The sequence below is a fragment of the Otolemur garnettii genome, unplaced genomic scaffold (genome assembly GCF_000181295.1).
Source record: "Otolemur garnettii isolate 467f Iridium unplaced genomic scaffold, OtoGar3 scaffold00194, whole genome shotgun sequence".
Taxonomy (NCBI): domain Eukaryota; kingdom Metazoa; phylum Chordata; class Mammalia; order Primates; family Galagidae; genus Otolemur; species Otolemur garnettii.
In genome coordinates this window covers 1,635,710-1,661,384 of record NW_003852589.1, presented here as the reverse complement: position 1 = coordinate 1,661,384, position 25,675 = coordinate 1,635,710, and the positions used below count along the sequence as shown (strand labels likewise).

At 45.5% G+C, this 25,675-nt stretch overlaps 1 protein-coding gene across 3 annotated transcripts in view; it reads left to right on the top strand.

Moving 5' to 3' along the window:
• TRPM1 (transient receptor potential cation channel subfamily M member 1) overlaps positions 1-25,675 on the top strand; it is an 84,561-nt gene that overhangs the window by 11,189 nt on the left and 47,697 nt on the right. The window contains exons 5-14 of one of the 3 annotated variants that reach the window (XM_023507618.1): positions 1,823-1,979; positions 2,506-2,629; positions 3,371-3,443; positions 4,287-4,387; positions 14,905-15,078; positions 16,367-16,501; positions 17,233-17,283; positions 19,891-20,031; positions 20,853-20,882; positions 25,162-25,454. In XM_023507618.1, coding sequence (XP_023363386.1) covers positions 1,823-1,979; positions 2,506-2,629; positions 3,371-3,443; positions 4,287-4,387; positions 14,905-15,078; positions 16,367-16,501; positions 17,233-17,283; positions 19,891-20,031; positions 20,853-20,882; positions 25,162-25,454 — 1,279 coding nt within the window. Of the gene's footprint in view, positions 1-1,822; positions 2,028-2,505; positions 2,630-3,370; positions 3,444-4,286; positions 4,705-14,904; positions 15,079-16,366; positions 16,502-17,232; positions 17,284-19,890; positions 20,032-20,852; positions 20,883-25,161; positions 25,455-25,675 lie in introns of those variants that run through there. The other 2 variants (XR_001161756.2, XM_023507619.1) reach the window with 2 other exon arrangements.

Below are 25,675 nucleotides of genomic sequence, written 5' to 3'. Positions count from 1 at the left end.
TGAACTAGAAAGGAAAGAATGACGCTAACAACTGGTTAGAATTAAAATAATCTCTTAGAACATGTTCATATTTCAATGATTCCTACTGCCGAATAATTGTTGGATGATCTTAAAGACAATTTTGTTTTTACCATTACTGGTGAGATTCTTGTGAGAGACAACGCAGGCCTGGAAAATGTAAGGGACCGTGACAATGCACAAATGGGAGAGAGGGCATGGCCTGTCAGGAAAAATTGTGGACTTCCAAGAACCAGCTCTCAATGGATAAACTGATTGGTGACTAAATTTTTTGTTCTCGCATCTTCAACTTTTCCCGGACTTGTGAGTTTTCACCCTGCCTTCCTTCACCTGGCCATGTGACGTGTGGGCTTCCCTTTGTCATCCTTTGCCTCGGGCTCTGAGCAGGGCAGGGACAGCAAAGGGGTGCTCAGTCGTCACCTCCACACAGAGCTTCAGGAGTCCAGCCTATGCCAAGGAGACCTTCTACTCCGTTTCCTGAAAAGAAGGTGAATTGGCCACCATATTCCTGAAGACCTAAGACATCAGCCTTGCTTGGGTTGGAAATCTCCAGGGCAGAGTCCTAGTCATCACTGTCCATTTTTCCAGGATCTCTTGGTCAGGGCTTGGCACATTACAGACCCTCAAAGTGTGTTTGCTGAAATGCACATACCTGAAATTATTCTGCCAGGCGACTGCAGCATCGTTCCAAATATTTAAGAGTATAGACATGCTTCATGGAAGAAACCAGACAGTCTAAATCCTCCCGCTTGAAATTCTCAAGTCTTCTCATAACCTGTGCCAGCAGATTTTACCTGAATCCCTTCAGCACTGTGAAACCAAGAACACTCCTCCTACTGACCTTTGTGAATGTTAATCAAGTAATTCCCACCACAGCTAGCAGACACGTGGTGAAACAGACTGACAGTGCGTACTCAGCTATAGCTGGTTTGGAGTAGAATCACACAGTAGGGAAAGTTGTCCCCACTCTCCTTGCCTTTCCTCTCCAGAATCCTCCTGCCACCATCTGCTTCCCAGAGCCCGCCTTGCTGGTTCTGCCACCAAATGTCAGTCTGTACCTACTATGTTCCAGAAGGGTCCTCTTATCTCATAAAGACAGAGGGAGGAATCTGACTAATAGCGGTTGGTGTGTTTGCCTCATTCCCGGCACTGCGGGCAGAGGCAACAGCAACAATAAAGTGCCTGTGATTCCTGGAAGCCCCTTGAAGTTTGCAAAACTCTTAGCCAGACATGTTCATGCATCTTATACAGTGCTCTGCAGGAGGCCAGGGAGGCACTGTGATTACTCACCTTTTATAGGTGGGCCCCTAAGGCTCAAGAGGGTTTAATGATTAGTCCAGGGACAGAAGTGGCCAGGAATTGAGTGAAGCTTCCCTATGGCTGGTCCAGCCCTTTGTCACGACATTATCTATATACCATACCACACTGCACACCATAGGAGCTGGTCATCGGGTGGGAATTTCAGACCCTGGGTTTGGGCAGCCAAGGAGGTAAATTTTCAGTAAGAAACACCTTTCAAAGGTTCTCACAAGTCACCTTGAGGTAGACCATTAAGTTACATGGAGCTTAACCACTTAACACATGTGGGCCACAGTGTTTCGGATTTTGAGGTCCTGGTTTTTTCATGGAGGTCACAATAAGGGGTTTGAATACTGTCATCACAGGCCTGAATTCCTTCCAGCCTCTTGGTAAACACTACTGCCACACAGAGCATCTATAATGTTTTCACTCTTGAGTGTATTAAAACAGGCCAGTGAAGGGCTCGGGCCACTCGTGTGACCAGTAAGTGTGGTGTGTGTTGCAGGACTGGGGCAGGGAGTGCCCCTGGTGGGCCTCGTGGTGGAAGGGGGCCCTAATGTGGTTTCCATCGTCTTGGAATATTTGCGAGAAGACCCTCCGGTCCCTGTGGTAATTTGTGATGGCAGCGGACGAGCCTCGGACATCCTGTCCTTTGCACACAAGTACTGTGAAGAAGGCGGGTAAGATTTCTGAAACGTGGGAAAGGGCGGGTTCCGAGCTGCCTCCCTGCCAAGCCAAGAGGAGAAAGTGTAGGGGCCCCTGAGACACCCTGGGCATGTCTAAATTATCAGAGTCTGCCTGGTCTCCTCTCCCGTTCCCTGAGATCAGCCCCTGGGGAAACTGTCAGGAGCAGAATGTTGCTGAGGAATTCTCTCCGGGTGGAACTACCTCCCTGCCTTCTTCATTTTCCATTAGAACAGTGGTTCTCAACCTTCCTAATGCCGCAGCCCTTTCATACAGTTCCTGTGGGTTGTGACCCACAGGTTGAGAACTGCTGCCTTAGAAGGTTTGCGGCAAGGCTGGGGTTTAGGACAGGTGCGAATGTGGTGTCTGACTGTGGTCACTTCGCGTGTCCACCCACAGCAAAGTGTCAAATCACAGACAGCAGAGGACATAGAGACGTCTGATTTATTCATGCACAGATTTAACTTGCCTCGCTTTGCTCTCTTTCCTGTTTCCTTTGAACAGGGTAATAAATGAGTCCCTCAGGGATCAGCTTCTCGTTACCATTCAGAAAACATTTAATTACAACAAGACACAATCGCATCAGCTGTTTGCAATTATAATGGAGTGCATGAAGAAGAAAGAACTCGTAAGTGTCCTGAATTTATTTCCAAACAAGCTCTGTGGAGAGAACTGTTTCCTTTCCTAATTCTGCCCATGTGTGCAGATGGAGTTGTTCAGACTGTAGTTTGGCCATTTGTAAGAGGCAGTTTACACGTCCATACCAAACGGGCAGTTGTGTCCACGTGATGGAGGCACAACAAGCCCATCCAGGGGAGAGTCCCAGGTGCTTTCAAACCTCAACAAATGGGAGATGACATCAGATCACATTGCGCAACTCTGAGGTTCATAATATTAATCAGATTTAAGACCTGGGAAGAGGGACATATATCACCTGTTAGATGTGCATCCAGCATTCTGTCATCTCATTTTCCAAATGCAGTAATTATTTCCCACTCCTTCCTTCCATGTCTTTATGGGGAATAGGTCCTCGTATTGTGCACACCAGATAGCCTCTTCAAAATTCTAGATGTACACATTTCCTACAGATTTCTCCTATCTGATTAGATACAGTCGTATCATCTCTTATGGCAATTTAGATACTAGAGTACAGGTCCCAGTGGGCTCCCTCCCCTCAAGGGTATTGGAACAGAGCAAGTAAGCATGACCCAGGCAAAGCTTCACAGTCAGCAAGGGCAATGCTGCACTTCTGGAAATCAAAAGCACTTGGTTTTATTATGTGTGGGTCTCTGCGGTCATTCTGTGAAAACACCTCTACTCCCCCTCTTGTTTCTGACTTTGCTGTAATTCAGCCATTTTACATTTTCAGGTCACTGTGTTTAGAATGGGTTCTGAGGGTCAGCAGGACATCGAGATGGCAATTTTAACTGCCCTACTGAAAGGTGAGCTCCTCTCCCTTTGATACTGGTCTGGCCAGCAAACTGTCCCCCTCCTCGCCTCCCAGGGACCACGTCTGCTTGTGCTGGAGCCCCAGGCTGACCAGGCTGCCTGGAGTGGTCTCAACACAAAGCCCTAGTGGAATGGCAGGCTCAGTATGGGTTTCTGTGTGGCGGGGGTGGGGAGCGGGGTTCTGTGGGTGCCTATGGACCATAATAGGCAGAACCGTTTCCATTTGTAACTGTTCTTGGAGGCCTCCAATTCACAGAGTGTAAACATGAAACGGTTTTTCATTTGGGACTGCTGTGTCCTGTGGCTCTCTGTCCAATTTCCCCGTCCTGCCTCTAATGATGGGCTTTGGTGTAGTATTCATGGGGTGGGGTCTGTTCTGGGACACATACTTCCTCCTGGCCTCTTGGCTAGCCTGGGGCTGTGAGGAAGGAGGAGGGAGGCAGGAGAAGGAGTCATGGTCAGGCGGGCAGCTGGCGGTGCTGTGCTGACCTGTCTGTGGGCTTGGGGCTGGTGCTCTTGGGAGGGCCTAGTCTAGCCTGGCCTGGTAGGGTTCTGGCCATTTTGTAGATGAGAGTCCCAAGTCACTGGATTCCTGGACTGGAACCCTCCCCGAACCCTCTCAAGGAGACCATGCACCACCTCCCAGGAAGATCTCTGAGAGAATGGAGTTCTTATCTTTGGGCCTTACTCAGGGCCCAGAAAAAAGGCAGCAAAGCTTAGTTCCAGGGTGGCGTTGAGCCGGCCCAGGGGAAGCCTATGTTTACCACCCAGCTCCTGCCAAACCCAACTGCTCCAGGCATGGAGTGAAAAATCGCCCTTGTTTCTTGCCTTTCCAGGGACAAACGTATCGGCTCCGGATCAGCTGAGCTTAGCGCTGGCGTGGAACCGCGTGGACATAGCTCGAAGCCAGATCTTCGTCTTTGGGCCCCACTGGCCGGTGAAACTGTTTTTTCCAACTCATGTCATTTATTTATCATGACTTTAGAGATGATATATTAGTATGTTTTCCCTTATGACCTGGATCTCAGAAAATTATCAAGATTTCTGCTGATTCGATGTGTGATCCAGTAAGATTATTAGAAGATGTGTTGAACTTCACAGAACCAACAAGAACTGAGGGCTCCCAGCACTAATACCAGATTCAAACCAGTACTCTTGAAGAAATTAACCATCAAACAGTTTATCGTTGTTAGTGACAGTGAGTTTTTACCCTTTTAAAGAACAAGAAGAGAGAAAGTAGCTCATTAAAATGAAGTGTGGTGCCGCGTCCAGGGCCTTGATTTTCTGCCCATGTCCCATGAGACCTAGAGGCCTAGCGGACTCTGCGTGTGTGTTCTGTTCTGTGTGTCGGGTGTGCCATTCGTGACGTGCTTGTGTCGTGGTTTAGTGAATTGTGTGCGATGTGTCTGTGTGCGTGTGAGGTGGACATGGATGTCTGGTGTGCGGGATGCATGTGGTGTCTGCACAGGGTGCAATGTGGGGAGCAGGACAGCGTGTGATGCATGAAGGCACATCTGTGTGTGAGTTAGACGGTGTGTGTGTCCATATGGATGATTGTGTGTGAGCCATGGCTGGTGCAGTGGTTACATGTGCATGTTTGCTTGGGGGCTAGAGTGTGTGTGTGATATAGGACAAGCAGTGTGTGCATGTGTGTGCACACAGAATGAGCACATGTGATATGGTTCTGGGCCTCCTACGCCTCCTTTATTTTTATTTATTGATTTTTAATTCTTGTTTTTTTGAGACAGAGTCTCACTATGTCATCCTCGGTAGAGTGCCATGGCATCACAGCTCCCAGCAACCTCAAACTCTTGGGCTTAAGTGATTCTCTTGCCTCAGCCTCCCAAGTAGCTGTGACTATAGGCACCTACCACAACACCCAGCTATTTTTTGGTTGTAGTTGTCATTGTTGTTTGGCAGGCCTGGGCCAGGTTCAAACCCGCCAGCTCCACTGTATGTGGCTGGCACCCTAGCTGCTGAGCTACAGGCACCGAGCCTCCTGCACCTCCTTTAATCAAAGCAGTGTCTTTTTTTCATTTTTGGTTTTTTGTTTATTAAATCATAGCTGTAAACATTAACATTAATGCATTTGTGGGGTACGATGTGCTGGTTTTACATACAATTTGGAATGCTTACATCAAACTGGTTAACATAGCCTTCACCTCACTTTCTTAATTATTGTGTTAAGACATTTATACTCTACACTTGATAGATTTGACATGTACCCTTGCAAAATGCATTGATCCTCTGTGAAGCCTGGAACTCAGGGAAGAATTTTGTTTGCAAAAAGGGCTGCTTAAAAAGGAGAGGCAGAAGTCTAAAAGGGGCTCATGTTAGGTTTTAAAAATCATTTCTCCAAGGGTGCCTATATACTGCCACACGTGCATTTATTTTTTCTAACGATTGTTATCACATTAGTAAGCAGCATTTATGGGGTAAGACCAGCATATGAAAGGTCATGTGTGAAGCAGAGAGAGAGGGTGTGTGAGTGTGTGTGTGTGCATGTGTTGCCTACAGAAGTGCCCAAATTCAGAAAAATAGTACCATACTTTAAGTATTTTAATTTTGTTTTTAAACTTTTGGTTCTTCTACCCTTGGTAATAAAGGGATTCAGAGCAAAATAGATCCCTCCATGAATGGCTGTGAGGCAAAATGATGTGGCCACGAATCTAGAAAATTCCAGAATCAATTACAAGGAGTGGTTTGCTACTCAAGAAAGTCCTGACGCACTTCCAGGACGACTGGGACGACTCCCGGGCTCTTTGCTTTATTTCTTTTCAAGGGACAGCAGCGGTACTGGGGATGAGCTTCCCAGGCAGCCACAGAGAAAGAGAGGCCCAGTTACAGGGTCAGAGGATGAGCCTGTGCCAGGAGCCGGCCACAGCACACAGGACCTGCCCTACTTCACATGACCGCCGGCAATGAGTAATTTGTAGAACATACAGACAGGCAAAAAGAAGGAACCCATAACTCATCCCCCAGGGCCACAGGAAAGCTCTGCAGCTCCAGGCCTGTTTTGTAACATCATTTATCCACTCAGCATATCGGCATTAATTATTCTTCAACCATCTTTTTAATCCTGCTTGGGCATCTCTGCTTTCTATTATCCAGTTAATTCAGAAATAGGGTTTTCAGATCAAATAATAGAGAAGACCATAAAATGACAAGCAGAAGCCCCAGCCCCCCCTCCCAGAGCATTTAACTGTCTCTGTTCAGTTTTGCCGGCAGCTGCCTCGATGCACTGACACGGCACATTTGATCACTCTTTCTCGATTAACCCCCTGTAGATGTATCCATCAATTTTCTACTTGGAATTAGAAGGAAATGGGTCACTTGCCCTGGATTTGATAGCTGCCTATTTAATTCTTCATTGGTCACCTTCGTGGTGACAAAGAATGCATTGAGCATCTACTTCAGACTCCCATTGTGTAGAATAAGGAAATGAGCTCCACACCTCACCTCCCTCTCCTTACAAGTTCAACCTTCCCGATTCAACCACCTTGGCCTTTTACGTGCTTGATGTAGTTGATGCTTACATGTGATTCTTTCATCATTATTAAGCTTCTGTTTACATCTTGCTGTCTAGTCATCATTATGTTTTCTCTACATTGAGTCTAAAAATGGAGAAACCAGCAGATTTTACACTGTTGTGATGACAAGGAGATGGTCCGCTGAACAGTCTGCACCTAGCAGTAGGATTGAACTCAGAGAAAGAAAAGTAGCCTGGCGAACCTTGCCCACACAAGGAAAATACGGCAGGCATCAAAATCTTAGAGTTCATCTATTATTTAAAATTGCATGTGACTTTGGCTGGGTGAGATGGCTTACGCCTATAATCCCAGAACTCTGAATTGCTTGAACTCAGGAGTTCAAAACCAGCCTGAGCTAGAGCAAGACTCCGTCTCTACCAAAAATAGAAAAAATAGCCGGGTATTGTGGTGCACACCTTTTAGTCCAAACTACTCAAGGGGCTGAGGCAAGAGGATTGTTTGAGCCCAAGAATTTGAGGTTGCTGTGAGCTATGATGATGCCATGGCACTCAACCCAGGCCAACAGATTGAGGCTCTATCTCAAAAAAAAAAAAAAAAAATTATGTGCGACATTTTAGTTTCCTTAACATTTTTTCTTTCAGTTTCCTTTTTTAGTTTCCTTCACATTTGGACCAGGACTTTCTCTGCATTTTTAATTGATTCTCCTTTTTTCTTTTTAAAATTTACCATCACACCACTATCTCATGTATCCTCTTAATCATTTCTGTCTCACATCTTCCTGAAGAATCATTCAAAGCCTCATGATGACCTGGCCCCCATCTGCCTGGGACTCTGGAAGCCTGCTGCACAGCCATATGCTTCAGGCATCCCTGTGCTGTTCTCTGAGATGGCCCATTGCTTCCTAGATACTGTGTCTTCCTCCCCCTCAGATTCTTTTTTCATTTTGCTAAAGTATATCTTCAAGTAATTTTTACATAAAAGCATGTGAGAAGATCACTCAGTCTGTTTTTTACAGCTAACAGAATACCACTGACTGGGTAATTTATAAAGAACTGGAATTTATTTCCCAGAGGCTGGCAAGTCCAAGATGAAAGGGCTGCCATCTGGCAAGGGCCTTATTGCTGCATCACCCCATGGGGGAAGGCAAGAGAGCAAGAGGGGGGCAAACTCTTAAAAAAAGAAAACCCACTCTTTCTTGGTGACATGTCCACTCTCCAGATAAGGAACACATTTCCTTAATGAAGACATTAATCCATTCATCAGGACAGAACTCTAATAACCTAACTGATTCTTAAAGGTCTCACCACGCAACCCTGTTGCACTGAGGATTAAATTTCCAGCAGATGAACTTCAGGGAACATGTTCGAATCACAGAGACCACCCTTCAGTGTTTTAACAGGTCTGGAAAAGGTCTGCCACACACAAGATCATGACTGTCCTGTGAGTCTCATTCAGTTATAGATGAACCATGTTTTCTCTCAGATACATTTGAAGGTCTACTCTTTTTTTCTTCTTGATGTTTTGAAATTTCACAAGATAGTATCTTCTGTGTCAAGACAATGAAAAGAGAAGTGTGTGGAGAATGCAAACTCAAGTACTTATATTCCCATTTATATATCCCTTGGATTCTAGGTAGTTGAAGGCCACTTCAGGCTGACGGCCTGACCCAGCTCTGGGAAATCCTCTTCAGTCTCTTGTTGGAGTACTTCTTTCTTCATTTTCTCTCTGCACCTGAAATTTCTAGGAGTGAAGCCAGTATTGGTCTCCTCCCAGGTTGACCCTCCATTTTCTCTTTTTTAGCTATCATTTTGCTGTCTGTTTTTGGAAATCTCAATTTTTTTCTTTAAGATTTTATACTACTTTTAGCCTATCGTCCCAGTTACTTGAGAGGTTGAGGTAAGAGAATCACTTAAGCCAAAGAGTTTGAGGTTGCTGTGAGCTGTGACACCATGGCACTCTACCCAGGGCAACATAGTAAGACTCTATCTCAAAAATAAATAAATAAATAAAAGATTTTATACTACTTTTAAAAATTTTAGACAATCATATTTTTAATATTTTAGAAAGCTTTCCTATTCCTAAATGGCCCCATTTTTGTATATGCCTATCTCATCTCATAAATGCAATATCTGAGGAATTGAATTGGATTTGAAGTTCTCTTCTGTTCCCTGAATTGTTTCTATTTTTCTCCCTGGTCAGCAGCTCCCTTTGTTTATTTGTTTGTTGTGGTGGTGGTTGTTTTGTTGACTTTCTGAAATGCTGAAGATCTTTTACTGTCCTCCCACATTTTGGAATGAGAAACAGGAAGGCTTAATTAGCATGGAAGACTATTTGGCCAACAAGCTTTTCTCCTCCCTGAGAGGACTGACCAGGAATTCCCTGTTTGGGAATGGGAGTTTCCACAGAACAGCTTTGGTTTGCCATGTGCAGACTCCCCATGCAGGTTCTTCCCATTCTTTAGCAGACACCCTCTCAGTTTCTCCAGGGAGTGAAGCCCAGGGAGGCAACTGCTTGCTCTGTACCCACTCACCACAGTGGTGGGCTTGGAGTAGAGGAAGGGTGAGTAATCTCCTGCTCTGTACCCCATCCTTCCTCCCGGCTCCACACCTTCTGCCCACCACCTACCCTCTCTCTTCTATGTGTCCTGGAAAACCTAGTCCCACCTCAATAGCAACCTCCACATCTCATGGTTCTAACTATTCCATCAGTAGTTTTAAACATTTGTTATTAACTCTGGCTCATATCTTCTCCCTGAAATAGGTTTTTCCTTTTTTAATGTCCTCTGCTGTCATTTGTCCTTCTCCATCTCCCTACTATAGGATATATGGCCCTCCAAAGTCTTTAATAGGTAAAGCACTCAAGAAATTCTGTGCTTGTGAGTCTATAATAATTCTAGAATTCTTTTTTTTTTTTTGAGACAGAGCCTCAAGCTGTCCCCCTGGGCAGAGTGCCGTGGCATTATAGCTCACAGCAACCTCCAACTCCTGGGCTCAAGCGAGTCTCCTGCCTCTGCCTCCCAAGTAGCTGGGACCACAGGCACCTGCCACAATGCCTGGCTATTTTTTGGTTGCAGCCGTCATTGTTGTTTGGCGGGTCCGGGCTGGGGATTCGAACCCGCCACCTTACGTGTACGTGGCTGGCGCCCTAGCCCGTTGAGCTATAGGCGCCGAGCCAATTCTAGAATTCTTGATATGATAGAGAACTTGTGGTAGGGAGGACTAAGAATTCTAACATGATAACACAGAGACATTATTCTCTGTTACATTTCACCTTGCTAGATTCGGTCCATCATGTCTGCCTATCCAGACTCTTAAAATTCCAACTACAGCATCCATCTCACCTTCCTCTTGGCCTAAACAAATTATGTGAGCACTCTACCTTCTCTCTAGTCTATCACACTTCTCTTATTTCCTGAGATTCTTCCAGAACATTTGTTTTTAAGCTATTTTTGTTGGAGGGAACCCTTTCTACAAATAGCTTCTAGTGCAGAGCCTCAAAATGTAAAGCAGATGAAAGCCAAGCCACCCCAAAGTCCCTCCTCAGAACCAAGGGCTCCACCTGCCCAGATTGAAAGCTGCTCTTCTGAGATTACCAAGAATGCTCTTGGGACTTGGGGTGTGAGCCCTGAAGTTAGAGTGGGTGAACTTGTCTGAGTTCAGGAATTCATCATGATGCCTGGCCACATCTCTTTTACCTTTTCATTCTCCTCAACAACAAATACAGAAGCCAAGTGGGGTGGTGGAGAGGTTGGCTGCTTCTCATTAGCTCAACAGCAGCAAAGGGTGAATTAATCTCTTCTTCCATCTTGGAATAAATCATGCTTTAAAAATAAAATCCATATTTGTACTCATTCATTTAACAAATGATGGTTGACTTTTCCCTGTGTGCCAGGCCCTTGTTCTTTCTAGGTGTTGAAGACATTGGGGTGAGCAACACAGACCCAGTGTGGCCCTTGCTGGACTGTCCAGTGGTGTTGGAGTAGACATGGGGGTCGGAGAGGGCAGGAAGAGGAAGGCAGACACAAGACAGATAACTAGACAAATACTGGATTACAAACTGTAGCAAGTGCTAAGAAGGAAAATGCACAACCCCATGAGAGGGAACAGGGGGCAAGGGGGGTTGGAAGAGAAATTTTTACTGAGGTACCAGGTAAAGACCTCTCTGAATAAATAGAGCTAACACCAAGATGGGGCAGGTGAGAAGTGAGGGACCAGCACCTTCCACCCAGAGGGAAGATTAAAATGGCCATTTGCAAGTAGTTGGAGAAAGAAAAGACAGTGTGGATGGGATGCAGAGTGGGAAAGGATGAGTCGGCAGCTCACAAGCAGGCCCAGAGCTGCGTGCTGCAGAGCCCTGCAGTCAAAGACTGAGCACCTGTCCTAAAAGCTTGGGGACCCACTTAAGGACTTTAAAACATAATAGTAACCATTTATAAGCCCACATAGTTTCTGCAGGTGAGGTATGTGGGAATGGCTTAACTGGGGAATTCTGGCTCAGGGCCTTTCCTGAGATCATTGTCAGGGGACAGTAGAGTCTGAGGCCACAGCCATCTGAAAGCTGGAGGATCACCTCCTGGGGTGGCTCACCTAGTCCTCAGCAAGTGGACATTGGTTGCTGGCTGGGGGCCCCAGCTCCTCCCGTGGAGATGCTCCCTAGGCTGCCTGAATGTCTTCCCAGCACAGTGGCGAGAGAGTTCTGCTTTTCTTTCTGTCTCTCCCCTTTGTTTCCTTCAACTGTTGTGTCCCTTTGTTTGCTTACTTTCCCCCTATTTCTTAATTGTGGTAAAACATATGTAATGTAAAATTGACCATCTTAATCATTTTGAAGCGTTCAGTGGTATTAAGTACATTCATATTATTGTGCAGCCATCTCCACCATCCATCTCTAGAAGTTTTCATCTTGCAAAACTGACACTCTGTACCCCCCATTATGCCTTCTCCTCAGCCCTTGCAACCATCATTCTGATGCTGTTTTTATGAATTTGACTACTCCAGGTACTTCATGTAAGTGGAATCATAGTATCAGGTCTTTTGTGACTGGCTTATTTCACTTAGCATAATGCCTTCAAGGTTCATCATGTCACAGCACGTGTCAGAATTTCCTTCCTTTATAGAACTTTAATGTTCTATTGTATGTGTATACATCACCTGTTGCTTATCCATTCATGCACTGATGGAGACTTAGGTTGCTTCCATGTTCTCAAATGTAAACACAGGTGTATACACACAGCTTCAAGACCTGCTTTCAATTCTTTGTGGTATATACCCAGAAGTGGAATTGTTGAATCATATGGTAATTCAATTTTTAATTTTCATGGAACCATCATACTCATCCCTTAATAGCTGAACCATTTTACACCATTGTACATTTCTACCACAGTGCATGAAGTCTCCAATTTCTCTACATTTTTGCCGATATTTGTTACTTTCTGTTGTTTTGATAACAGTCATCCTAATGGGGGCGAGGTAGGAGCTGAGATGGTTTCTCTGTGCATGTCCCTCATGGTTAGTGATACTGAGTGTATTCTCGTGGGCTGGTTGGCTATTTCTATGCCCTCTTTGGAGAAATGTCTATTCAAGTCATCTGACTGTTTTTTAATCAGTTAGGTTGTTTTTGTCTTTGAGTTTTAGAACTTCTCTATATGTTCTGGATATTAATCCTTTAACGTGTGTATGATTTACAAACATATTCTGTGACTGCCTTTACTCTGTTGACAGTATCTTTTGATACGCAAAATTTTTAAATTTTCATGAAGTCCATTCTATTTGTTTATTTTCCTTTTCTTCCTCTTTGGTGTCATATTCAAGAATTGAATTCCCAAATCCAATATAGTGACATTTCTGCCCTATGTTTTCTTCTAAGTATTTAATGGTTTTAACTTTTATGTTTAGGTCTGTGATCCATCTTGAGTTAACGGTTTCACTAGTGGTTCCCGAGGTCCAGCTGTCCCAGCACCACTTGCTGTGCTGTGTCACTTTTCATTCTGCAGCACGATGGTCTTGTCTGCGTGAGGAGTCAGCCGAGGCACTTCTTCTTCCATATCTCTATGTTGACCAGATGGAATGCACACACCTCCCTCAGCATAATCTCTGCCCCACCCCATATAAGGATTTTAAGGAGGAGAATTACTTGGCTCCATTTATATATTTAAAGATTACTCTGGTTGGTCATAGTGGCTCACACCTGTAATCCCAGCACTCTGGGAGGCCAAGGCAGGTGGATGGCTTGAGCTCAGGAGTTCAAGACCAGCCTGAGCAAGGCTGAGACCCCATCACTACTAAAAATAGAAAAACTAGCTAGGAGTGGCGGTACACATCTGTAGTCCCAACTACCTAGGACGCTGAGGCAAGAAGATCACATGAGCCCAGGAGTTTGAGGCTGCTGTGAGCCATGATGCCTTGGCACTCTAGCCAGGGGCAACAGAGTGAGACTCTGTCTCAAAAAAGAAAAATTAACTGGGCATGGTGCCGTACGCCTGTCATTGTACTTGCAATGGTGTCACTTTGGACTAGAGCAGAGGTAGGGAAGAAGGGAAGAACTGCCCAGAAATATGAAATAGTTAGCATTAAACATGGCTGCACTTGGGAATGACTTGACCCTGGAGGAGGGCAGCGGAGGGAGGGAGGGAGATGTCAGCAGTGCCCCAGGGTTTTGAACAGCTGGTGAGTTGTGGTGCCACTTCGCTGAGATAAGGGACACTGGAAGACAGCTGGGTTGAAGAAGAGGTCCTGAGTGTGATACTGTATATAAGAAGCATGTCTTTGGGACACGCAAGTGGAGATGCTGAGTAGGTGGCAGGAACTCAGGAGTGAGGGGACTGCAGCTAGGAAGGGGGGTGTGCACATTTCCGGTGACCACTGGTGTAGGTGTAGATGAAGGAGAGAGCAGCAGGGAGCAGGAGGGGGCTGAGGGCAGAGCCCAGAAGAACCTTGGTGCTTAAAGCTGAATTGAGTAGCAGCAGCCAGGCAGGGAGGAGGGAAGCAGGGAGGCTGTGGTGCCTGAGAACCAGCACAGAGGCTCTAGGAGGATGGGGCTGTGCATTCAGACATGCCAAGGACTCAGCGTGAGGAGGACCGAGAAATGCCCATCAACAGTGACCAGAGCCAGAGCCCTGGACAGGCAGAAAGGGCGCAGTGTGCACGTAGGAGGGGTGGGAAGAAAGGGAGCAGAGGCTCCACGGGCAGACAGCTCCCCAGGAGAGCTGGCTGGGGGCATAGGCGGAGAGGACACTAGCAGGAGGGGCAGGCTGTTTAAGTGCTGCTCTGGGTGTGTACCAGGTCACCCCCACCCTGTGCTCTCCCCGGACCATAGGACAAGACCAGGGGACAGGCCTGCTTCTGCTGTGCCTCCTATTCTCTGGAGTAGAGCACACTCTCCCCTTGATGAATCCAATCTGTCACCACACTGCACACATCTCGGTGATACCCAGAGAGCTTTGTCACCCGCCAATAAACTCTAGTTCACGTTCACACTCAGGAAAGTGTCTGTGGTCGTATCTGCTATCTCTGGTCCCTTCATGGTCATTTTCTCCTATATTAGACAATAATGGACATATCTTCTTGGCAACTTTGAACGTTCCCCTCAGCACCCTTTCCTTTAAAGCACATGTCAATCAAAATAGCTACCACTCTAAGTATGCAACGCCATCGTGGCAAGCAAGGGTGTATAATATTTGTGCATGTGAGTAACTGTGGTTCACGGCATCACGGCTTTCTCCACCAGACAGCCAGGCCTGTGGTGACTGTGTGTGTGTGTGTGTGCACGTGTGTATATGGGGAGCATGTGTGTTCACTACATGTTGTGCATAAGTTACACTGTGTGCACAGCACGTACTGTTTGCATGTGTTCACATGTACACTCCATGTGTGCATGTGTAGTTCATATGTGCATGTACAGGGGGCTTGTCTTGGAACAAGGGACAGCCTTAAGAATTTTTCTCAACTCTGCTTTCTATGGCCCACAGCCCCTGGGAAGCCTGGCCCCCCCGACAGATAGCAAAGCCACGGAGAAGGAGAAGAAGCCACCCACAGCCACCACCAAGGGGGGGAGAGGAAAAGGAAAGGGCAAGAAGAAAGGGAAAGTGAAGGAAGAAGTGGAGGAGGAAACCGACCCCCGGAAGTTAGAGCTGCTGAACTGGGTACGCGGAAAGTCCTGGAGCCCACAGGGTTGGGTCGCCCTCCTTCTCCAGGGGAAGGAGTGGTTCTTGTTGCCTTGGCCTCAGAGCCACCTGGGGCCCTGATCCCAAGAAGAAGGGTGTCAGTATCACAGCTGGCAACAGTGTGTCTGCTGGGGTGTGGCTGGGCACAGTGGCTCATGCCTTTGGAAGGCCAAGGCAGGAGGTCACTCCTGCCAGGGGTTCAAAACCAGCCTGGGCAACATAGCGGGAGCCTGTCTCTACCAAAAAAATAAAACACAATTAAAATTTAAAAACACCAAATGTTCCTCATTTGGGGTCAACGGTACCACCCAGAGAGGATGTCCTGGTCACCTTGCTCAGCAGTGGGATTCACTTATTATTATTTGCATGGGAGAAGCAGCAGAAAGGCAGGTGCTTGATACATGAAAATCCAGCAAACAAACCAATTACCACTGAGCAAATGCAATTTTTCTCTTTTTGAGACAGAGTCTTACTATGTTGCCCTTGGTAGAGTGCTATGGCATCACAGCTCACAGCAACCTCAAACTCTTGGGCTTAAGTGATTCTCTTGCCCCAGCCTCCCAAGTAGCTGGGACTACAGGTGCCTGCCAAAATGCCCAGCTACTTTTTGGTTATAGTTGTCATTGTTGTTTGGCAGGCCCAGGCTGGGTTCTAACCCACCAGCTCCAATGTATGTGGCTGGTGCCCTAGCTGCTGAGCTACAGGCGCCAAGCTGGCAAATGCAATTTGCACAAGAAAACCTTTTTGAAAGACAGAACCCATGACTGGGTATGTGAGGGTGATGGCAGTTATGTGGGCTGGGAGCCTGGAGCCACACATCACCTGGTTGTTCCAGTCTCACCACTGCCAGGCTACAGGGAGGACAGGGCAGCCGGCCTGGACAGTGGCAGCTGCCTGCCACTGTCACCACCACTCATTCCAACGGTGCCCCAGTGATTCCACATGGAATTCCATCACCGCCAGGCAGATATTTCTCAGTCAAGCAAACAAATGGTAAAAACTGGACAGAATAATGCCAGGATGGCTGAGATTTTGAATCCTCACTGATTTATATTAATAAAAAGGAGAAAATCACTTACAAACTTTGATGGAACACGTAGAAGCCAAACTGAGAAGAAAGGAGAGGGGAGATGGGGCATGATTACTCAAGGGAAAAAGCAAAGATGAACACGTTCAGAACACTCTGGGAGCTGGGGCCGGGGTCAGACGACTGTTTCCTCTGTGTCCCTCTGACCAACCGCTCATGGCCCACCCCGGGTCCATGCAGGTGAGTGCTCTGGAGCAGGCGATGCTGGACGCTTTAGTGCTAGACCGTGTGGAATTCGTGAAACTGCTGATTGAAAACGGAGTGAACATGCAGCACTTTCTGACCATCCCGAGGCTGGAGGAGCTTTATAACACAGTGAGTGTTCTGGAAGAGGAAGTGTGGAGGGGAGCCGGCCATGGGGATGTACTGACCAGGGATGTGTGGTGCAGGGACAGGCTCAGATGAGCGCAGCCTCACTGGGACACAGTTTGAGCTGGGAGGTCCACAGTAACGGCCCGTAGCCACTGGCACCTGCTGCTGGCCAGTCCCTCCCTTTGGGGTGCTATTAGCTCTCGCTCCACACCTGGTGTTGTATGTGAGCACTTATTTATACAAAGAGAGAATCTGGCTTCCTTAGACATTAGCAGATGAAAAGTCACCAGGGTGAGCAGCTGGTTGTTGTTTGGGAATTTCACATTTTTATGAAACTTTGGTGAAAAACATAGACCTGAGTTTTCTCAGCAAGGAGCTCCTCTGTGTTAAAAGGAAAGTATTTGGTTTATATTATTACAGTATAGTTTTGAGAATTTACATTTCCTTCCCCATTTTAAGTTGCAGATATGGCCCTCGGGAGTTGCTTGTAAAACTTGGTGACTTCTTAAATGCTCTTTTGTACACCGTAAGACACTCTTTAAACTAATTCACATATTTTTTAATTTGCTGGATATTTCTTAACCATAACCAGTTCTGTTTTGTAAAAGAAATAGGCTGACAGTCGGTTATGCTCTGGCTCTCACAAGTCATGAATTCTATCCAGTCAGGGTAGGTTTTGCTCCAAGAGTTGAAAAGAAAAGCATCTTTACTCTGGCTAAATGCTTCTCTTCCAGAGACTGGGTCCACCAAACACACTCCATCTGCTGGTGAGGGATGTAAAAAAGGTCAGTCTACTGTTTCATACTCCTTACCAACTATTGGCATCTTTCACTAAAACGTTTCTTTTCTTTTCTTTCTTTTTATTTTTCTGAGATAGAGTTTCACTCTGTCACCCTTGGTAGAACACCCTGGCATCACACCCTGGTGTGAACACCCTGGTTGCTCACAGCAACCTCAAACTCTTGGGCTTATGTGATCCTCTTGCCTCAGCCTCCTGAGTAGCTGGACTATAGGCATGAGCCACAAGGCCTAGGTAGTTTTTCTATTTTTAGTAGAAAAAAATAAACTCACTCTTGGTCTCAAACTCGTGAGCTCAAGTGATCCACTTGCTTCGGCCTCCCAGAGTGCTAGGATTACAGGCATGAGCCACTGCACCCAGCCTGAAACATTTTTAAAAAACAATTTTTTAATTTCCAAACTCTTATTATTTGCATAGGAGATAGTGAATTCCTCCCTTCATAAAAAAAAAAAAAAGAGTTTACTTAAAACTAAAAAAGAAAAGGATAATCTTAAAAAAAAATGCATGCTCATGCCAGTACATGGTAGGAACACGCTCAGAGATTATCGTCAGCGCCACTGCCAAGACCAGGGGCAGCCCTGCCTCCGGCTGCCCCAGCCTGCCCTCCATCCCTCCAGCCTCACACTCTGTCTCTACTTCAAGATCTCTCACCCACATACTGGGCCTCTTTCCAGAAGTGCCATCCTGTGTGCCCCACTGGGTACCACAGTGTGGTGGCCCTTTCAGCTCCCCGGTTATTGACAGATGTTTCTCCCACTTTCCACTGCCCCTGACTGCTCACAGTCTGTGTTCCTGGAGAGTCTCACTCTCACACTGTTCTGGTGCCATTTCTTACATCTTGCCACCACAGGTTAGAAGATGGGGCTGGGTTCACCTGAGTGTGACTCATTTTGCTAGAATGCAGTCTGGGGATGCAGTGTGGACTCAGAACCTGAGCATGCGAAAATAACCCAGATGAGGGAACAGGGTTTTCATTCAGGTCGCTGATAGCCGGGTCACATTTCATACCAATATTTAATCCTAAGAATATGAGAATGTGGCCTCTCCAGACATTCATAGATCAGAACACAGAATCAGTGGATGTGGGGACCCAGAGGGACCTATGGGACTCTCTAGCCCAGTGCCCTTGTTTTCCAAATAAGGAGTATGATTTCCCTAATAGGATCTTTCCCAGCTGGAAGATCAGTTAGGCGGCACAAACATTCAAAAGTCACAGCTGCCTTACTTTAGGCCCAACTACGTCTCACCTGACCAGCTTCAATCGTCTTCCTCTATTCTCCAGGCCACCCCTTCCACTATCCCCTGCTTAAAATCCTGCAAAGTCTTCCTGTGAGCCACAGCACGGAGTCCAAGCTCATTTCAAGAAACATGCACCCTTCTGGGCCTGGTCCATGTCCACACCCCCACTAGTTCCCACCTTGTTCACACTGCCTCTGACACTCTCCAGAGGGGTTGGGGTGAGTCTGCCTCCTCCCCTGGGCCACTCCTCCTGCCCTGGGCCGCACCTCACTCACATCTGCAGACTCTTCCTCCTACTCTGCCTGCCCCAGCTACCTCGGTAGCGCCTCTTCCAGGAAGCCCTTTCTCATTCTCCCACCGGTGCGCTGAGCTGCTGCATCAGGGCTGTTGACAGCTTTACCCCTCTCCCTAACTGAGAGCCCCTCAGAGCAGGGCTGTATCTCCTTATCTCTGCATATAGAACCCCCAATTCAGTCAGGGATCACAAAAGGATTGAAAAACACATGATGCACGCAGGAAGGATTTAGGTCACGTGGCCAGTTTTGTTGTAAAGGGAGACTGTTTGGAAGGTAGCCCCTGTACAGAGGATCTCAGGGTTACACCATCATTTCAGCCATATGGAATTAACAAACCAATAAATGGCACACAGGAAAAATCCTTAAAAATGGCTGGTCCACTCTGCCTCCTAGAAAAATGGGCCCGCCACATGAGTGGCTGACCGGAGTGGCCTCTCTCCGGCCAGTTCCCCCTCTCCCACCGGTTCCCCCCCTCCCACATGCTGTCTCAACACATCCTCTTCCCTCTTGATGCAAAACTCAGCTCTCATAGTCACACCAGATAGTTTTCTATGTTTGTGTTCTGACTAAAGTTCTGGGGGGCGAGGGTCCCAGGAAAGTCACAGGGCACCACTCGGAGCTTTCACTGGAGAAGATATTCTGGAGATATTCTGTCCCACCACTGCCTCCCAGGAAGCCCTTCTCGTTCAACATGAAATGTGGTCTCCAGCCTCCCGCCTCTGGCTGCAACCCTGCAAGCAGCTGCCGAAAACCTTCTGGTCAAAACCAAGCTGCTCCCCCCAGCTGTTTCACACCACGTCCCTCACATTTCCACCCACGGACTGCAGACCACAGAGCAGGCCAGCCACCAGCCCCATAGCCACAAGGGTCCCAACCCTTTTTCTCATTGGAAAAGTTTAACACATTTTTTGGAACATGGCTTAACCCATTACACCTCCCCCCACCCCCGGTCACATGGTAAGAGCCTGAATATTGTTTAATCTCCCATCTGCTACATCTGCTCCCAAATTCATGACTGCACTTTTATAGGGACCTGAGACAAACTTCTTTTCTTGCAGAGCAACCTCCCACCTGACTACCACATCAGCCTCATAGACATCGGGCTGGTGCTGGAGTACCTCATGGGGGGCGCCTACCGCTGCAACTACACTCGGAAAAGCTTCCGGACCCTGTACAACAACTTGTTTGGACCAAAGAGGGTAGAACTCAGTGAATGTGCAGTGTTGTGTGGTGTCCAGAGTGACCTGGGGTTCCTTGTTGTCAATAATGCAGCCGGTTCAAAGCCCAGCATGTCCCCCATCTCAAGCATGCCCACCCCACCTCCCGGCTGCTCTCAGGTGTGGGGCGTCCTCACTCCAGCACCTCTGAGCAGAACTGCAGCCCAAACCACTCTGGATCTGCCCTTTTTCTTTGTCCCCAGCAGCCTCCCCCCATGGCTACTGTCCTGCCCTCCACCCCCCGACCCATCCTTTCATCCCACACCTGCAGCTGCCGTAAGTTCCAAAGCATGGCACCTGCCAGAGCCTCCTAGACCTCCTCACTGCCTGAAGAATCATCACAGCACCCAAGCTCTCTGCCAGCTGTCCCCACCTCACCATGGCAGACCAAGTGCCTCCTCCTCCAAAATCAAACTGTACTACTTTGCCTGCCTTGATTCCCCCAGGGATGACCCCTTAGCAAAAGTGCAAGTCATGACACTCTTAGCAAAAGGCCAGCTCAAATGTCAGCTGTTTCGTGATGTCCTCCCCTCATTTTTGTCAGGGAGCTCCTCTGTTCTAAGGGTTACAGTCCGCAGCTCTTCCTCCTCAATTACTTCTACTGACAAAAAAACGAGTTTCCGCGTTTCCATATTATAGCATTTCTTTTCCTTGGATATTGTCATTAGTTAATGGTACAAAGTACTTTTTAATTGACCGTTACGTCTACTACTAACAATACTATTAATGTACTACTAACATTGCTACTACTAATATTGGCTATTTGAATAAACTGATTTTTTCCCTCCCCTTCCATTATGCAGCCTAAAGCTCTTAAGCTTCTGGGAATGGAAGTAAGTAGAATTTGTGTTCAATAGTTTTGTATCTTGGTCCCAACATATACAGCCCTTTTACTTCTGTATTTGTTTAACACCAAATGAACAAATTTCTTTTCTATGAACAAATGCTCTATATTACACACCAAAATTTACTTAGATGCCATAGTCATATCATACGAAAGTATTATATACCCCTTATAGAAGGGTAAAATTCTCTTAATTCATTTTATAGAGTTAGCAAAACCACCATTCCAAAACAAAAGAGAGGATAATGCTACTTATATATTTAAAAATCATAAATAGGGCCAGGTGTGGTGGCTCACACCTATAATCCTAGCACTCTGGGAGGCCAAGGCAGATGGATTGCCTGAGCTCATGAGTTCAAGACCAACCTGAGCAAGAGAACTCGTCTCTACTAAAAATAGACCAAAAAACTAGCTGAGTGTAGTGGTGAGCACCTATAGTCCCAGCTACCTGGAGGCTGAGGCAAGAAGATTGCTCCAGCCCAAGAATCTGAGGTTGCTGTGAGCTAGGATGTCACAGCCCTCTACCCAGAGTGACAGAGTAAGACTCTCTCTCTCAAAAAAAGACAAAAGTACCAGAAATAACCTAAACAAGAAACCTTAAGAACAAAGTACTAGACATAAAAATATTTAAATGAATGGAATCGTATCAACAAGTCATAGAAGGGGGAAAGTATGAGGATCATTTCTCAGTAGGTGCTAAGGAAGAATTTGGAAAAATGTAAAACATATTCCTTAATTTCTTAATAAAAAATTAGTTCACTAGAAAGAGAATGATAAAAATAAACAAGAAAATAAAATATTATTTTGATATCATTAAAATACGTATATACTGTAGGCTCCAGGAGCAAGAGAAACGTAGGACAGAGGGGCCAAGCCCTGGAGTCATTTCTATGAAAATCAAGAGCAAGACATCATCATTATTCTTACTAGTCTTTGAAAGGTTCTGAAAATTATATGACATGAAAAAAATGCTAAAGAAAGAACATCCAGAAAGGGAAGAAAATAATTATCAACAAAATAGCTTATATCTAGAAAAATCAACTAAAATTACCTTACTATTAAGACAAAAGTGCCAAGGCCTGTAATCCCAGCACTCTGGGAGGCTGAGGCAGGTAGATTGCCTGAGCTCAGGAGTTTGAGACCAGCCTGAGCAAGAGTGAGACTCCATCTCTAAAAGTAGCTGAGTGTTGTGGCAGGGACCTGTAGTCCCAGCTACTCAGGAGGCTGAGGCAAGAGAATCACTTGAGCACAAGAGTTTGAGGTTGCTGTGAGCTGTGACACCATAGCACTCTACCGAGGGCAACAAAATATGTCTCTGTCTCAAAAAAAAAAGACAAACCAGAACTAACCTTTGTAAGAAATCTTATGAATAAAGTACTAGACATAAAAATATTTAAATAAATAAACACCATAATGCAGAATATTAAGACTGAAACTGGAAAGATTCTTCTCAAATACATTCATGAGCTAAGTAGTATTCTAATTTTACATAGACTCGGTGTAGAAGCCTTAAATTCTGTGTTCACAATTGAGACTGGCTTCCAGCACTGTCTCATCACGTTGTTGATCTTGTTTCCCTGGAAAGTTCCAAGCTTTCCATGATTCTCTCACACTCACTATGCCAGGCAGGGTTTGTCAGTTTCCAGCTGGTTTCTTGGACTCATCTATAAAATAGCCATGGTCCGGTCAGCCTCTTAGAGTACATATTTCACCACTTCATAATCTCCACTATAAATGTGAGTCTATTCAGGCTTTATATTTTATAGACTCAACTTTGGTAATTTATATTTTCCTAAAAATTATTTAATCTGGACTTTTAAGTTCATTGAAATAAACTTTTACATAGTATTCTAGTTTGTTTAGTCTCAGGATCTTTAGCTGCATGCCATTTCTTGTGCCAATTTTTTAGACTATTGTATCTCCTTTTCTTTTTTTTTTTTAAGAGATAGAATCTCACTCTGTCACCCAGGGCTCCGTTGCAGTGGCACAATCAGAACTCAGGAGATATTCCTAAGTCTCTAAGACCACAAGCATTTGCCAGCACACCTGGCTAATCAATGTGAAAAGATTTTTGTAGAAGTGGGACCCTACTATGTTGCCCAGGCTGGTCTTGAACTCCTGGTTTTAAGTGATCCTCCTGCCTCAGCCTCTCTAAGTGGTGGGATTACAGATGTGGGCCACCTTACCAGGCCTCCTCCTTTTTCTTTCTTAACCACACTTGCCTACATATTTTATTGGTGTTTTTGCTTTATCAAGCAACTTTCATTTTTCCATTTCTACTGTAATAATGTCTGCTTTTACTTTCATTATTCCATCCACCTTCTTTCCCTGGAGTTACTGAATTATTTTTATTGACCCAATTTGAAAATAAAGTTCACTCATTTTCAATCTTCCCTGTATTCCAATAAATACATTAAAGGTATAAATTTTTCTGAGTATTATTTTATGGTATTCCATGGGTTTCAATAAGTAGAAAAGTCATTGCCACTTATTTCCAAAAGTTTATAATTTCACCTTTGATCCAAAAGTTGCTTACAAGTGTATTTTTAATTTTCCAGATATTGTTGTTATCCTATTGTTATTGATTACTAATTTTACTCCTTGTAAGTGACTACATGCTTTCTGATATTTGGAATTGGTTGAGATATGGGTAGAAAATATCACAAGAATTGGAGTGATATGCCTGGTTGATTTTTGTTAGTAACCCATGTATGTTGGAAACAAGCATGTATTTCTCTGTTTTGAGCGTATAATTCTTCTATAGCATTTACTCCTGAGATCACATTTAGTCATTCTGCTACACTTGTTTCTAGACTAATTTTTTTTCAAATTCATTGCTCAGTAAGGTGTGTTTAGAGACCCTTGCTATGACTATGTGTCAGTTTCTCCCTATACTCCCCGTTCAAATCATTTATTTTATTGGGTTTTCTTTTCCTTATTGATTTGTGGCAGACAAAGGTATTTTAGGATCCTTGTTTCTTATATTATTTCTCTGGCAATTATTTTAAATAGAATTTAAATCTTTGGCAATTATTTTAAAAGAATTTGCATATAATTAATATTTTGATACTATCACATGTTACTGTAAGGTAGGTTTAACAAGACTTCTGTTTTATAACATTTCATTAGCCATTAGTTGATTTTCATTTATTTTTTGTTCTTGAAAATAAAGCTATGTTTATCTTTAAATTTCTATAATGTCCATTTTTAACCTGTATAAACCAACCATCCCTAAAGCACTGTAATTGTAGCTTTATTGTGACAAAATTAGAAAATTAGAATAAAAACATTTACATCTGAGGTAAGACACTATAGTTTCAATGAAAATGTTATCATAACTCACTATAATTATTACAAAAATTGAGTTAGTGGTGAACAACTTGTAATAGGAACTGAAAACCAGGATTTCACCCAGAGCACCCTGGGCTGTTTTCAACCTTGCCCATCCCAAGCCTGCAAATGTAGGCAAGTTGTTCAGACTCCCAGGGAATGGAAGGAATTCACAACCTCGCAGAGTCCTAGTAAGAATAAAAGTAGATAAATGAGGGAATGTTCTTTGCAAGAGAGCAAACATCTGTTTCTGTTATTCCATTGAGTGCTGAAGTATTAGCCTGGAATCATCTAAGACCCACATGTTTCCAGGCCAATTCTTCCAATCGTTACCTGCCTTTTATGAGAATTCAGCTTGGTTTTCAGAACAGTTCTTATAGTCCCTTTAGGAAATGAGAAATCTTGGCCTCCCCTTGTGCCATGTGGGAGAGAGGCCAGTGCTTATTCAAAATGGATATTATGGATATTCTTAAAACATGTCTCTCTATCCTCTATTACATTTTTCCTTTTAATTTCTGGCTGGCTGTATCTGGCACACGAGTGCTGATATGATGCTGCCTGGGAAGACGTCCCCAGGAGACAGACTAGGGCCCTCCCGCCCCCTCCCGCCCCCTCCCGCCCCCTCCCTGCTATTGTATCCCGGGCTGGGGGAGGTTCTGTTTAGTTTTGCAGCATCTCCCTGTTAAAGGCTTCTGAGTAACACTACTCAGCAGGGGTGCCCGTCACTCTCTGGGTCTGCCTTCTCAGTGCGTTTGGGTTTAGGCAGTTTAATTATCATAGTGAGCACGTGCATCCTTAATCTGTGGAGTGGAAACTTAACGCACTCGGAAAGCTCCTTCTGGCCTCTGACAGAAGGGGTTTCTCCCTCCGGTAGTTCCGAACCCTTCATTGCACACGTTTATGGGAGAACCACGAAAAATGGGCTTTTCTCCCCGCAGGATGATGAGCCTCCGGCCAAAGGGAAGAAAAAGAAAAAGAAGAAGAAGGAGGAGGAGATCGACATCGACGTGGACGACCCGGCCGTGAGCCGCTTCCAGTACCCCTTCCACGAGCTGATGGTGTGGGCCGTGCTCATGAAGCGCCAGAAGATGGCCGTGTTCCTGTGGCAGCGCGGCGAGGAGAGCATGGCCAAGGCGCTGGTGGCCTGCAAGCTCTACAAGGCCATGGCCCACGAGTCCTCTGAGAGCGAGCTGGTGGACGACATCTCCCAGGACCTGGACAACAATTCCAAGTGAGTGTTGAGGGGACATGCAGGCCAGGAGAGACCACAACCTTCAGGGAGGGCTTGCCCGTGTCCACCGGTCTCTCTCAAGGACGGCGACAGGTGGAGCTTGTTCAGAAGTCACTTTGTCCTTCCCGTTAGTACTTTTCCTTCTGCCTCCCTGAGGCTGTTTCTGGACAGTCAGGGGTGTTTTTTTGTTTTGTTTTGGTTTTTTTTGGTTTTTTTTTTTT